A 16,513-nucleotide genomic window follows, 5' to 3' on the forward strand; every position below is an offset into this window, starting at 1 on the left:
ATGTGACATGGAATGCTGCATACTTATCTAATAAAGTGGAATCTCTATTAGACATAAAATAAAACGGAACACTAGAGGTAAATTTTGCATTGTTGTCATTAGCATATGAAGCCACCTCTTTAGAAAACCATCTCTACATCACACATACTTCTGCGACGCTAGCTCATGCGTCTAAAGCGACGATGTATAAGATGAGAACTCTCTATCCACAAGCACTTTTCTCATAAGAATTCTATCTATCATATACTTGATTAGTACTATCCTCCCCGTGCAATCCTCAAACCTAATTGGATAATCACCTCTTCACCAAGCATAATCTGATATGGTTGCTTCTTTTCCGCCTCTTGAAGCACTTGCCAAACATGCTTGTGAATGCTATATTTTGGGTAAGATATAGCGTTCAAAGTTTTCAAAGGATGGTTCAGTTATAAGGGCCACAGGCTGGTTGCAGGTTGCAGCTTGTGAATAGTGATATTTGTGGGCCCATGCAAACTACATCCTTGGGAAATTACCTTTACTTTGTGACTTTTATTAATGATTATTCCAAGCATGCATGGGTGTATCTGCTTAAAGAAAATTCCAAAGTGTTTATGTGCTGCAAACAATTTTTGGCTATGGCTAAAAATGTCTTGAAATGTACTATGGGAACCCTCCGTTCACATTGAGGAGGGAGTATATGTCTCATGCATTTAATGGCTAGTAATGAGAAAAAACACCAATGTATAGTGTCGTATATGCCTCAACAAAATGGTGTTGATGAGAGGAAAAACGGGTCACTTACGGAAATGGCATGATGTATGCTCAAAAGTCAAGCTTTTTCGCATTCGCTTTGGCTTGAGTCCATCACGTGTTCCACTTATGTACTTAACAGTTGTCCTATGATATCATTGTAGTCTACAAAGCCATCTGAAGCATGGCATGATAGAAAGCCTTCTACTGATCGAGCACATGCATGTTTTTTATTGTTTGGCATATGCTTTGGTGCCACAAATGCAGCGCAAAAAATTGGATGATAAGGCTGTTAAATGTATTTTTGTTGACTATAGTGATGAAAGCAAAGGTTACAAGTTGTACCATCCACAAACAAAGCGTATCTTGGTTTCACAGGATGTTGTGTTTTTGGAAGATTCTGTTCAATCCATGCTATCATGTACTAGAGATAGTAATGGCAGCTCACAGGACATTTATAATAGTTTATTTCTTCTTTCTAGTGGTGGAAGTTTGAATGTAAATTCAAATAAGGAAAATATACAGCCTTTGGGGGTTTCAGAAAATGTTACAGATCCACCTATTACAGATGCAAATGTACATGACGTACTTGATGAGGAAAGGGCTGAGAATGAGCAGGCTAGAGGTATGCAAAAATGGTTGGTGCATACTTTTCGTGACAGTAAATTGGATGCATCTTTGTCTAGTCATACTCGTTCAGGTTCTTGCGATTCATCTTATGTATCAAATTGTTATGCTTTGGTTGTGTCTAGCTTATGTGATATTGAGGAACCTTTGTCTTTTGATGAAACAAAAAATTCAAAAAATTGGATGGCTGCCATGCAATCAAAATATGATGCACTTATAGAAAATGACACATGAACTTTATGTGATTTTCCTCTTGGCAAAAAGGCCATTCCTACAAAGTGAGTTTACAAGTTGAAACGCAAGCCAGATGGTGAAAATGATCGCTATAAGAATCAACTTGTTGCAAAGGGTTATGCGCAACAAAACGGCATAGATTATGAAGAGAATTTTGCTCCCACTTGTCATATGGCTATTGTGCGTTTTGAGGAAGTTTATGTAACACAGCCTTGTGGTTTTTTCAAGAAAGGAAAAGAGGATAAAGTGTGCAAATTTAAGAACGATTTGTATGGGTTGAAGCAATCTCCTCGTGCTTGGTATGAGAAGGTTAACACTCATTTGGTCAAACAAGGCTTTTGTAACAATCCAAAACAGAAAGCACATTGTATGTAAAGCGTGAGGGTGATGTACTTCTCATTGTCATTATCTATGCAGATGATTTGCTGATCACTGAACCAAATGAGAAACATATTGCTTAATTTAATGTTGATTTGAATGCTACTTTCAAGATGAAATTTTTGGGGTTGTTGCATCAATACTTGGGTATATAGTTTAAGCAGTGTGATGGTGGTATTGCCTTGTGTCAGACAAGTTACATAGAGACATTGCTATGTAAGTGTGAACTTGAGAATTGCAAACCTATTTTCACTTTCTTGGAAACACATTTGAAAATGAGTCTTCATGATGCTGGTGATCCTGGCGATGTCACTCTTTACCAAAATGTTGTTGGATGCCTTACTAATGTATACAACAGAAGCCATATTCAGTTTGTAGTCTCACAGGTCAATAGATTCATGCATAGCCCAGGGTCTAAGCATTGGCAAGCAGCAAGAGGATATTTTGCTACTTGAGTGACACTTTGCATCTTGGCTTGTTTTATCCCAAGGATCATTGCCACCAGATTTGCATGCTTTTTCAGACTCAGATTGGGCTGGTTGTTTTGACACACGAATGTCCACAAGTGGTTTTTGTTTCATGCTCGGTAGCTCATACATATCATGTTAAACAAGAAGCAACCTACTATGGCCACTTCCAATTGTGAGGCTGAGTACAGGGCAATATTTTCAGCTACGGTTGAACGGGTATGGCTCAGACGCCTTATGGCTGATTTGGGTGTTGGACAGGACACTACCAACAGTATCTACACTGACAGTTAGAGCACATTGGCAGTTGTGAGGAACCCAATTTGCACTTCCCTATACTCTATGTGCCAACTCTTGTTCACCACATCAATCCTAGGGGGGATTTGTTACCATATACATGTGATGTTGATATGTGTGAACACACTTAGGACCGTTGGGGCACTTGTTCCCTCACTAGGAGGTTTTTTCTCCCGTGCATTGTATATATGCCCGTCACTCTAGGGATATGTTATCTTTCCATTGCACACTAAGTAATACACTCTCTGTTGTGTGCATTGAGTTTTCTTCATCTTCTCTAAGACGTGTGTATTTCCATGCAACCCTAATTCCAAAATTCTAGTGCTACTATATATGCCATCCCAACTAAGAGGGTAGAGCTTCCACAAATTTTCCTAGTACTCTACCGCACACACATTGAGCCAGCAGATCAACAATGTTATATTAGGATAGTGGACGGGCTTAGAGAGTGGTATGAAGATTCTACTACGAAATGGCGCGCCTAGAATCAAATTCTACAAGACACTCTGAAGAAAAACCAAGTTAATGAGTTGATCAATGACCTTCATAACGTTTAGTTGAAGATGGACCGTGGACCGTGCAGCTCTGACGGCCGATCAAGACTACAAAACAACTCCTACAGTGAAATGTGGAAGCTTCTAAGATTCCCTAGAAGAAACTGGCCAACAAAGCATGTTTAGAACCCCAATTCAAAAAGATGGGGGGCTGCACCAGAATCAAATGCAATAAGCCATCGCCTCATGGATGGATGCACACAACATCCTATTGTCACAAGTGAGCTAGGGCCATACTAACAAGGGGTATGTGCACACTTTATGACCCCGATACTAAAACCTGGTACTCATTGACACCATATGAAGTGGAAATGAAGACATCCCAAAAAAGATGAATTGGAGCAAGAGGCTCTATACCGACTTATTCAGAAGGAGAACATTGGTCAAAGCAACTGAGAGCCTTTCACGGTCTTACACAAACCTCCCCAGAAGAAGGCGCCAGAGAAGAAGTGGGTGAGGCTGAATGACAATAACTGTTGCAGACTACCAAAACTTTGGTATACAATAAAACTCAAGAAAGAGGAGGAGGAATGTGGATGGCAAGAACAACCCTTAGAAGGTGGATGTCGGACGAATGGGCTAGAAGCTTCCAAAGATAGTAACTATGCACAGTTACCATAGTAACTAATACAATGCATAGTCAATCGGAGGCCTACAAATAGGGGCCATTACTTCATTTCAGGGACTGTTCTTGTGTGGATCTTATCTTGGCTTACCCTGTACTTTTTGTGGAACCCAAACCTTTGTAACTTGGAGTTGTTATGCTCATGTAATCTGTCTCGTACTGAGTTTACTCATCATTGTAGGCTAGAAGCTTCCAAAGATAGTAACTATGCACAGTTACCATAGTAACTAATACAATGCATAGTCAATCGGAGGCCTACAAATAGGGGCCATTACTTCATTTGAGGGACTGTTCTTGTGTGGATCTTATCTTGGCTTACCTTGTACTTTTTGTGGAACCCAAACCTTTGTAACTTGGAGTTGTTATGCTCATGTAATCTGTCTCGTACTGAGTTTACTCATCATTGTAGTTACCTACTGTTCTGAATACACAATTCCAGTTCCAGTTTCCATTTCCAGTCTCACTGTCATATTTAGTTCTAGTACTTAATTTCATTTCCAGTTTCAGTCTTGTTTTCCATTTTATGCCTAGTTTGAGCTTAAATCTCTTTTGTAGTTTGAGTTAACTCTATTTACCAACCTGGAATACCTATCTGTTGAAAGTGTCCAGCTCTAGGTGACCTTATTTGGAGTGCTTCCACTCTTCTCCGTCTACGTTGGGGTGGCAAGGGCCATATCAACTTCATTGGCCTTCCACATGCCATCCAACAAGCTAGTGTTGGTTATAGTATCTGTCGGTATAAGCAATAGCCTTGTCGACTTCCATGGCCTTTAACACACCATACATAGCAGGCTGGTGTAGGGCGCAATCATGTTTGGGGTGCCTCACATTATCACACCTAAACTTTCTTACTGAAATAGCTAACATGAAATGAATGACCTCCTCTTTAAGCATAACTTTATTTAGGTTCATAAAACTTTATTTAAATACTCTCTAGTTGCTTTGCATATAGATTCCCGAAAGGATGCATCCTTTGTCAAATGGTGAAAATGTTAACACTCGAAAAAGAACCCAAAAAACTTCTCAATTTCAAGTGTCATTGAGGTGACTATAAGACACAATGTTTTTGCCGCGTTAGTAGGTCTTTCAACAGCCCAAAGAGGAGATCAGTGTGTGTGTTTTTTTCATGTGCTTCATCAAGCATGATGACAGAATAAGCTAAAACTGGCTATCCACAAGCACTTTTCTCAGAAGCATTCCATCTGTCATATACTTGATTAGTTAGTACTATGCTACGCCCCGTGCAATCCTTAAACCTACTCGCATAATCAACCTCTTCACCAAGTCTACAACCAAATTCTTTAGCAACTTTCATAGGCTAGCTACAAAAATTACAGCCATTCCTCGAGGTTGTGTGCAACCAATCTTTCCTTTTCACTTATACCCTCCTACTAAATATTCTGTAGCATGTGTTCTTTTCCCTGAACCTTCTTTTCTGATTGCAACCAAAACTTGGCTCTCATGGACTACTGTAACTGGCTCATTTTCAGCTTGCAAATATTGAGAAGACTCTCTCTTTTCTCTTGTATTGATAGCGTTGATACTCTTACTCGCTCTCTCACACACACACTCTCTCTCTCTCTCTCTCTTCCATGTCGGGCTAATACATGTAGATTATGAGATGAGCAATATTTAGTGTTGTGTGTGTGTGTGTGTGTGTGTGTTTGTGTGTGTGTGTGTGTGTGTGTGTGTGTGCGCGCGCGCGTGCGCACGCGCGCACATGTGTACATATATACTTTTTAACACAAATGTGGATTCCTAACATGAAAGGGGCTTCCACTATTAAACAAATCAAACCTTCCAATGAAAATAGTATAAGAGACTGTGGATACAACATAGATGGTAGCAAACTATCTTCTCTGTGCACAAATTCATTCAGTAAATAATCTGTATGTAAAAGATTTGGTTTTAATTAGTGCTAAATCTATTGCATATATGCAATGAAAAATATTTGCCCAAATGAAGAGGCTCAATCATGAGAGTAAGCATTCTCTAATGCAAAGTGGATGCCAAAAATTGACTAAGAAACGCATACTAGCCTGCTTTTTCAAGTTCAAATGCGGCTTCATGAGGCTCAAGATTGTAAAAATTTATGCTCATTAGCTTTAAGGCAAAAAATTTAAGAATAGGCGACGTGGGAATGTGAAGTTAAAAGCATTTTCTGTGGACAATAGAGGGTCCGGTTTCATCGTACTCATCCTTGGATATCCACATCTGAAATGGAAGGACATAAAAACATGTCATTCTCAAGGTTAGTAATATGGTATGTGCAGAGGAGGAGGAGGAGGAGGGGGAGTATGGTATGCAGTGTTTGGGAAAAACCATTTTCGCAAACATACAAAATTCCTTTTCTTGAATTTGTCAAGAGAATTTTTTCGAAAATAAGATTATGTTTTCAAAAATTTTAGACTATTTTTCTCTATTTTGGGGCGGAATTTCTCCTTTTACATTGGCATTTTTGAAATCGAAAACGGCACAATATTAAGCTGAGACACATTTTCCCCCAACACAAATGGTATCACAAGAAGTTTTGGACAAATTCTCACGATATTTCCCACATTGTGACTTACCTCAACATCATGAGCTTCTGTGAGGGAGGTGCCGCATACCTTGGTAGGTACGATTGGGGGCAGGGGACCGCCGGCCTGGTGGGGGGGCCGGCGGTCCCCTGCCCCCAATCGTACCTAGCTAGGTATGCGGTGCCTCTCGAATAGAAGCTCATGATGTTATGCATTGTATGAAAAACACTGAGAAAGACTCCGTTTTCCTACATGAGTAAATTTATGAATCTTCTTGTGTATGTGGAGAGGAGGGTGTGTGTGTGTGTTGGGGGGGGTGGGGGGGTGGTTAGAGCACTGCTCTAGATTTAAAAAACAAATAGAAAGGTGAAAAACCTACAACCAATTTTTTTTGAGATAAATTGTCTATATTTGAAGGTTTTTACAATAAATTTCTCTAAATTTTTAAAGTTTTCTTATCTTCAAATTCAAAAATTTTCCTTCCTAAGGAGGAGGGTTGAGAGAGAGAGAGAGAGAGAGAGAGAGAGACCTGTTGGAATGTGCTCAAGGAAGCTAGGATGGAGCCTCCAATCCAGACACTATACTTGCGTTCAGGAGGTGCAACAACCTTAACCTTCATGGACGATGGAGCAAGGGCGGTTATCTCGCGATTCATACGCTCTGCAATGCCTGGAAACATTGTTGATCCTCCACTCAGCACAATGTTTGAGTACAGGTCTTTTCTAATGTCTACATCACATCTCATAATCGAATTATATGTAGTCTCGTGTATGCCAGCCCCTTCCATTCCTATCAAGGATGGCTGAAACAACACCTCTGGACACCTGCAGGATCAAAATGTTTGCAGGAGAATTTAGAAACACATCAATAGTAGTAGAAGGTGCACACAAGTACTAAAAATTAACATTTTTCTAAGACTTAGATTTTCTTTTTTTTTTGGCCATACTCACAATTGTGAGTGGTAGAGTTGTATTATTATAGCAAAGAATGTACTTCACTTCAAAAATTGAAGCATAGTCTTTCTTTGCCTTGAGGAGCCAAGAGATACTAAAAGCTGCTTAGATCTTCTCGTCATCACTTCCATAGAGCCTATGCAAGGTCGATCGTCCGGGGTTCTAAATACAAGCTTGTGTGTATTGTAACTCCTATAAATCCTTTTTTTTTTTTCTTTTTTTGTCTTTTAGCAATTCAGAGTAGGGATGATACTAATTGTAAACACAACCATAATTAGGCCTACAACAAGTCTCATGTATACACATTGCCATTAGGAGCAAGAGGGAAAGCAAACAGCTCACAAGAAGATTTAGAAATATTCTCATGTAGGAAAACGAGTCTTTTTCAATGTTTTTCCATACAATGCATACCATCATGAGCTTATGCTCGAGAGGCACCACCTACCCCACCGGGCCACTGGTCCCCTGCCCCCAATCTAGGTACGCGGTGCCTCCCTTACAGAAGCTCATGATGTTGAGCTAAGTCACAATGTGGGAATTATTGTGAGAATTTGTCCAAAACTTCTTGTGTGCAGTACTAACCAGTTCAAATCCTACTGTTTTTTAAGGGAAGCCATAACCCGCAATACAAACAAACCGTGAATGGGTGCCACCACAAGCTCACCCTCGCACGCTGTGGCGCCCACACAATAGCAAGACAACTCCTATAAATCTTACCAAGACAAAGACGTCAAGGAATTGATTCATTCTTGTTGTCCTTTATAGCTTTCTAAAACAAGCCTTAAAGGATTAGAGCATAAGAGACTTAGGCTGCAGGCAAACATTTGAGATTTTATTATTTCCTACATTGATTGGACCTACATGTTCCCATGTGAATATTTGAAATCTTCTTTTGTTTTTAGTGCATCTTTGAGTTCCTTCCTTCAATTCACAACATTCCATTAATTGACTTCCATTTCATTTTATCATTACTAGCTAGGTATGTGGTGCCTCCCTCACAGAAGCTCATGATGCTCAGGTAAGTCACAATGTGGGAATGATTGTGAGAATTTGCCCCCAACACACACACACACACACACACACAAACTTGCCATCCTCTACAACGTCCGACCAGTGTGCACTGAGCCAATGGGTAGCCTGAAGAGAATGCCAAGGGGAACCTTCACCCTCTGTGTATTGATGCAATGTTTTTGGCATTGAGGCATTGGTGAGAAGGGCTTGAATTGGTCCTAAGCATGCAAAGCTGAGGAGATTGATAATACCTGAAGCGCTCGGCACCGACAGTAATAACTTGGCCATCTGGAAGCTCGAAGCTCTTGTCAAGGGCGGAGGTGGAGGAGGCCTTGCTCAACTCCTGCTCGTAGTCGAGGGCTACATACGCCAGCTTCTCCTTCATGTCCCGCACGATCTCCCGTTCGGCTGTCGTTGTAAAGGAGTAGCCTCTCTCTGTCAAAATCTTCATCAGCGCGTCTGTTAGGTCCCTTCCCGCCAAGTCCAGCCGCAGGATTGCATGCGGAAGGGCATAGCTGCATGGATGGACATGCATTTACATAGATCATTGTGTGTATGTGTGTGTGTGTGTGTGTGTGTGTGTGTGTGTGTGTGTGTGTGTGTATGGAGACATGCATTTCAGAAGAAAGTGTGTAGAGGCATACCCTTCATAGATGGGCACCGTGTGGGTCACCCCGTCTCCAGAGTCCAGCACAATACCTGGTTAATTACATACCATTAGACAGCTCATATAGTATATTCAGTAAATGGTAATGCCTTATGCATTAGAAGCTTTTAGTGCAACAATCTTCATTTTTGAAATTAACATCTGATTCATGTTTGTATGCTAAAACCATGGAGGAAATTGGGAGAGAGGGATTACCTGTAGTACGTCCACTCGCGTAGAGCGAAAGGACTGCCTGGATTGCAACATACATGGCTGGAACATAGAACGTGTCGAACATGATCTGTGTCATCTTCTCACGATTCGCCTTTGGATTAAGGGGAGCTTCTGTGAGGAGGACAGGGTGCTCCTCTGGTGCTACTCTTAGCTCATTAAAGAAAGTGTGGTGCCACACTTTTTGCATATCATCCCAGTTTGTGACGATGCCATGGTCAATTGGGTACTTGAGTGTCAGAATACCTCTCTTGGATTGTGCTTCATCCCCCACATAAGCATCCTTCTGCCCCATGCCAACCATTACACCGGCATGTCTTGGCCGCCCCACAATGCTCGGAAACACTGCTCTCGGTGCATCATCCCCCGCAAATCCAGCCTGCACACGCACATGTCATCCACAACATTAATTCTTTTGAATCCTGTTTTTCTGGGTGTGAAGATGTTTTATTTGTTCAATTGTCAAGTTCTAGTGGAGGGGGGATTATATATTTGTAGAGATGAGGACAAGGTTTTGGCTCCTAAAAGGTAGTCTTTAACCATCTCACACATTTTAAGGGGCCATATTATGGATCCTTAAGGCGGATTTTTCTCTGTGTTGCTCCATTTTGGGCATGGAGGGGCACAATCCATAGCCTTCATCAAGATCGAGTTGTAGCATAAGGCTTGGCGCAAATAATTTCTTGCACGCCAAGATCGGTGGGATTCTCTGCAATTCTGTGTAACAAAAGGTGGTGCCAATATAACCATGTATCTACCATTGTCTGGCCATGTATCTAGCCATTATCCATATATAATCTCAGCTAATTTTCGATCAGCTGGACGTGGGACGTGGTGTACTCTCTAGAGCCTGGTGAAAAAAAGTTTGTGGTTGGCGTGTTCCCCTGATTCAAAAACTAAATGGGATATCATGGGAATTGAGCTCACAACCTTGTTTGGTGAAGGTCCAGGTTCTTTGTTTTTTTTTTTTTGGGTGCAATCGTGTGTGGAAAGAGAGAGCAAAAAACTTGCCTTCACCATGCCGGATCCATTATCGCACACGAGAGGAGTAACTTCGTCTATTTGATCGGCCATCGCCCAGCTCTCCAAGACTAATTACAAGTGTTTAATTGTGTGTGTGTGTGTGTGTGTTTGAGAGAGAGAGAGAGAGAATGCGGCAAGCAAAAACACTCTCTTCTGGACATCCTTAAGAAGCTGGAAGACCAACCTCTCTCTCTCTCTCTCTCTCACACACACACACACACACACACACGCAAAAACTGTGTGAGAGCCAACGGAATATAACTTTTTGGGACAAGGCCAGGCAGGAGGAGATGAGCGCAGGCTTTCTCGCTTGTTGAGACACCTTCCTTGCTTTTCATGCGTGCCTTTCAATCCAGTACACACACACATACACCCCACCTTAGACCTGCTATCATCACTTTTGTCTTCCCAAAGAAGAGCACTCTCTCTCTCTCTCTCTCTCTCTCTCTCTCTCTCACACACACACACACACACACACACACACACACACACACACGTGCCCGTCTTATCATGAGAGCCCCTTCTATTCGTCCCTGCTTGGATTTTGCAATGTGCACTGTCTCCTTCAAGCATGGATACATTTCGCTCTAATAAATTTAGAAGGTATAATAATAATAATAGGGATTGAGGTGAGGGTTGAACCCAGAACCTCGACAGACAAATTTCGCGCCTTTAGGTAACCAATTCACAAGAAGATTTAGAAATTTCCTCATGTACGTTTTTCTTTTTCAATGTTTTCATACAATGCATAACATCATGAGCTTTCACTCTAGATGAACTGCATACCTCGCTAGGTACGATTGGGGGCAGGGGACCGCGGGCCCTCCCACCGGGCTGGCAGGCCCTTGCCCCCAATCGTTCCAAGCTAGGTGTACGGTGCCTCCAATCTTACCTAGCTAAGGTAACATGTAAAATGTTGTATAGTGATAGTGGAGTGCATGCTACATGAAGTAGTGGACACTTCACCCTCCCCCTTTCCTTTCCTTTCCTACCAATCCAAAGTCAAAGTATGCATGCACTTGTATGCAGTAACAGAGTGTATAAGACACTTCACTCACCTTGATTAAGCTCTACACTTTGTTTCTGTTTTCAGACGATTACAACATCTTTGTATAACGTTTTTTGAGAAGAAAACCTGGCTCTCCTACCAAATCTGTGAGTTCATAAAATCGTTACACGTCATTGAATAGTGTTTGGTGGATCCATGCAGACAACAACGATATGGACATCTGGCTATGGGTGCGTAGGTGTGTCTGTGTCCGCGCGCGAGCGAGAGAGAGAGAGAGAGAGAGAGGCCAGTACCCATCCATTATCAAAAGATAGTGAGGCAAATGCCCAAGAAGGAGGACTTTCTCTCTGCGAAAGGAAAACAAGACAATTCACCTACCCTCGTATTTCCAAATGTCAATATGCATAAGACCGGGGGGACCCCCCCCCCCCCCCCCCCCCGCCCCCACCCCCCAAACCCTTGTTTATAATTGACACGCCCCAACTCGAGGGATCTATGGTCACGGATTCATCCACCGTTGACGGAATCTACGGTGGATTAAAAAAAGGTGCTCCCGTCCAGCCTTGAACCCGCGACCTGCCCCTTCACACTCGCGCTCCCTATCCAGGTCGCCTAGCGCGTTCGATTGAAAGCAGTGCGCGCCAGGCGCTATATAATTCTAGCCCCCCCTTCTGTGTTGATCCAATGGTCTAAAACGCCCGTCACGCCGAAAATGAGCCCTCGCCGTCGATCCCTCGAGTTGGACCCCGTGTTATATATAAACGAGGCCCCCCCACCACAAACGCGCCCGTTTGGGAAGTGGAGTGTTGGACAACCAGACCCATGCGGGCATGTGGTTAGCACATTAGCCTGCCAACGAGGAGGTCATAGGTTTGACACCCAAGCGAAGAACGAGAAATTTAGCGCCGTTCATACTTTGTGGGCCGTTTATCCCCCCTCAAGACCCGTGCAAATCCTTATTAACTGTGGATCCCATCTCTCATGTGATTTAGTGTTGTGGATAGTTGCACAATAGTTTTTCAACTAAGGTGCATGGGTGTCTTGGCTATGCCGTTAGTCTTGACTGTGTAAGTTGTCGATCCGAGCTGTGAGAAAGGGTCTGTTGGTTGGATCTCTAACTCGCGAGCAAGTCATGTTTGTCAAACCCATTGCACCTCGAGATTTGTGTAAGGCGTGTCTACGTCATTGATGTCTTCAATCGATGTCATGTTACATATGGATGAGGGTCCCCAACGTTCCTCCGAAAAAGAAAAAGAAAATGAAGAATAAAATGTGTGTGCGCGCGCACACACATACACACACACCAATGTTTCCAATAAATGGGAGGTTATTGTAATTATTAACCATCTAAATTTGGAAGATCGTGACTAGATAATAAGCTCGAATATGCCAATAAATGCTTCTAAATTTAACCTAAAATCCAAAGAGTGTTAAGGGTACCAAGAACTCACATGTGCACATGCACGTGCATGCGCATACACACACACAGAGGACCATGGACACTTAGAGCCGAGTCCCCCTATTGCTTAAAATTTTCGTGGTATAAAGTCAAGGGGCTGTTGGAATTAGGGTTGCAAGGAAATGCACACAGCTTGGAGAAGACGAAGGAAGCTCAAGACACACAATAGAGAGTGTATTACTTAGTGTGCAATGGAAAGATAGATAGCCCTAGAGTGATGGGCGTATATACAATGCACGGGGAAAAAACCTCCTAAAAAGGGAAAAAATGCCCCGACGGTCCTAGTGTATTCACACACATCACTACCACATGTATATGGTAACAAATCCCCCTTGGAGTGATGCGGTGAATGAGAGCTGGCACATGAGTAAAGGGAAGTGCCATGCCCTGAGACATGATCAGTCCACAAAGGGGAGTAAGCCCAAAGCTTTGCGGAAAGCTTCGAGCTTCTCACGAGACAATGCCTTTGTGAAAAGATCTGCAAGGTTGTCCTGTGTTGGCACATAAGCCAAGCTGATCTCTCCTACTGAGAGCCTCTCCCTGACATAGTGGTAATGCTCCTCAATGTGCTTTATGCAAGCATGAAAAATTGGGTTCCTCGCAACTGCCAATGCGCTCTGACTGTCAGTATAGTGTTGACAGTGTCCTGTCCAACACCCAAATCATCCATAAGGGGTCTGAGCCATACACACTCAACCGTAGCTGTGAAGACTGCCCTGTACTCACCCTCACAACTAGAAGTGGCCATCGTAGGTTGCTTCTTGCTCAACCGTGATATACATGAACTGCTAAGAATGAAACAAAAACCACTTGTGGACACTCTCGTGTCGAAACAACCAGCCCAATCTGAGTCTGAAAAATCATGTAAGTCTGGAAGCAATGATCCCGCCTTGGGATAAAACAAGCCAAGATGTAATGTGCCACTAAGGTAGCGGAAATCCCTCTTGACAGCCTGCCAATGCTTAGACCCTGGGCTATGCATAAATCTGCTGACCTGTGAGACTGCAAACTCAATATCTGGCCTCATGTTGCATACATAAATGAGGCATCCAACAGCACTTTGGTAAAGAGTGACATCAACGGGATCACCAGTGTCATGAAGACTCAATTTCAAACCTGTTTCCATGGGAGAGTGGCAATAGGTTTGCAATCCTCAAGTCCAAACTTACATACTAATGTCTCTATGTAGCTTTTCTGACACAAGGCAATACCACCATCACACTGCTTAAACTGTATGCCCAAGTAATGATGCAACAACGCGAAATCTTTCATCTTGAAAGTAGCATTCAAATGAGCCTTAAATTCATCAATATGTCTCTCATTTGGTCCAGTGATCAGCAAATCATCTACATAAAGAACCACAATGAGAAGTATATCACCCTCACGCTTTACATACAATGTGCTTTCTATTGGATTGTTACGAAATCCTTGTTTGACCAAATGAGTGTCAGCTTTCTCATACCAAGCACGAGGAGATTGCTTCAACCCATACAAGCACTTTGTCCTCTTGTCCTTTCTTGACAAAACCGTGAGGCTGTGTTACATAAACTTCCTCAAATATGTCACCATTCAAGAAAGCAGTAACAATGTCTGATTGATGTGTATCCCAACCAAAATGAGTTGCCAATGCACATAGAAAACGCACAGTAGTCATACGACAAGTGGGAGCAAAAGTCTCGTCATAATCTATGCCTATTTGCTGTGCATAGCCCTTTGCAACAAGTCGAGCTTTATGGCGATCAATCTCACCATCCGACTTGCGTTTCAACTTGTAAACCCACTTTGTACCAATGGCTTTTTTGCCAGGAGGCAAATCACATAAAGTCCATATGTCATTTTCTATAAGTACATCATATTTTGATTGCATGGCAGCCATCCAATTTTCTGAATTTTGCGCTTCATCAAAAGATAGAGGTTCGTCAACATCATGTAAGCTAGACACAGCCAAAGCATAACAATCTGATGCATAAGATGCATGGCGAGAGCCTGAACGAGTACAACTAGAAAAAGTGCATCCAATTTACTATCATGGAATGTATGCACGAGCCATTTTGGCATACCTCTAGCCTGCTCATTTTCAGCCTTTTCCTCATCAAGTACATCATGTACATCTGCATCAGTAATAGGTTGGTCTATAACATTTTTAGAAACCCCCATAGGCCTCATTGGAATTTGCCTCATTGGAATTTACATTCAAACTTCCACCATTGAAAAGAGGCAGCAAAGTGTCATAAATGTCATGTGAGCTTACATTATTATCGCTAGTACATGACAGCAAGGGCTGAACAAAATCTTCCACAAACACTACATCCTGTGAAACCAAAATACACTTTGTTTGCAGAGGATACAACCTGTAACCTTTGCTTTCAGGAATATAACCAACAAAAATACATTTGACAACCTTATCATCCAATTTTCTGCGTTGTGTTTGTGGCACCAAAGCATATGCCAAACAGCCAAAAACAAGCATGTGCTCAATAGAAGGCTTTCTATCATGCCATGCTTCATACGAAGTAATAGACTGCAAAGCTTTCGTAGGACACCTGTTTAGTACATAAGTGGCACACATGATGGCCTCAAGCCAAAAAGAATGCGGGAAAGCTTGACTTTTGACCATACATCGTGCCATTTCCATAAGTGACCTATTTTTCCTCTTAGCAACACCATTTTGCTAAGGTGTGTAAGGCACTGTACATTGGTGTTTTATCGCACGACTAGTCCCAATGAGATTGTTTTGCCGCCGCAGGAAAAACAACTCTAATAGAAGCAATCCTTGCAGCAAGACCTGCAATATCCTCAACATCGCCTGCATCCTCAGAACCGGGACGTACATCAATGCCCTGCACAATATTCGAGACGCCCTTTGACACAAGAACATGTTGCATCATATAAGCCCACATAGGGTAATTATCCCCATCCAACCTGTCCTCAGCAGCAAATATCTTGAACACATTTGTGTTGTTGTCAGGCATGGTAAATGCTACACCTGATGTGAAAACTGCCCAAAAATAGGAGAAACAAAACGGGAAAAACACGTACCATCTAGCACAAACCGTAGAAGATTGTAAGGCACCTGTTATGCAGAAAACGGCACTGACAAAATTTTGCACAAAATGACGAAATAGCTTGTGCAGTTTTGCCTGTAGTGGAAACGGAGGCCGAAATGAGCCCGAATCAAGAATCTGAGCAGACTGAGCTCTATGAGCATTCCCAAAAAAATTGTCGACCTACAAACGCTCGCCAAAGCTCACAAAAATCAAAGAAAGTGAGCAGGCGTGTGCTTGAGTTGCTGGCGACTGAGCCTTATAGGATGCAACCTGCTCTGATACCAATTGTTGGAATTAGGGTTGCAAGAAAATGCACACATCTTGGAGAAGACGAAGGAAGCTCAAGGCACACAATAGAGAGTGTATTACTTAGTGTGCAATTGAAAGATAGATAGCCCTAGAGTGATGGGAGTATATACAATGCACGGGGGAAAAACCTCCTAAAGAGGGAAAAAATGCCCCAGTGGTCCTAGTGTGTTCACACACATCACTACGACATGTATATGGTAACAGGGGTGTTGGCATAACGTTAAAGGTGAGGAACTTTAAGTGCGCATGCTATGGTTCAAACCTTTGCAACATGCAAGTGTGGGTGTGTGGCCTCTAAAAAAATACAATAGAAAAAAAGAAAAACATAAGTACAATACTTCTACTCTTCTTCTTCCTCTTTCTCTCCTCTCTCTCTCTCTCTCCCAAAAAAAAAA

General features: G+C 42.3%; 1 protein-coding gene across 1 annotated transcript; it reads right to left on the reverse strand.

The window, feature by feature from the left end:
* Positions 1-5,801: 5,801 nt before the first annotated feature.
* On the reverse strand, positions 5,802-10,492 carry LOC147424165 (actin-101-like). Its single transcript, XM_086502159.1, has 6 exons — positions 10,283-10,492; positions 9,257-9,650; positions 9,039-9,093; positions 8,646-8,909; positions 6,960-7,254; positions 5,802-6,125 (listed from the first exon to the last, which is right to left on the reverse strand). The coding sequence occupies exons 1-6, from the start codon at positions 10,343-10,345 to the stop codon at positions 6,060-6,062; spliced, it is 1,137 nt and encodes a 378-aa protein (XP_086358285.1). The 5' UTR covers positions 10,346-10,492; the 3' UTR covers positions 5,802-6,059.
* Between the last annotated feature and the right edge of the window lie 6,021 nt (positions 10,493-16,513).

This window comes from Adiantum capillus-veneris, chromosome 26 (assembly GCF_014529385.1).
Source record: "Adiantum capillus-veneris isolate H3 chromosome 26, ASM1452938v2, whole genome shotgun sequence".
In the NCBI taxonomy this organism is placed as follows: domain Eukaryota; kingdom Viridiplantae; phylum Streptophyta; class Polypodiopsida; order Polypodiales; family Pteridaceae; genus Adiantum; species Adiantum capillus-veneris.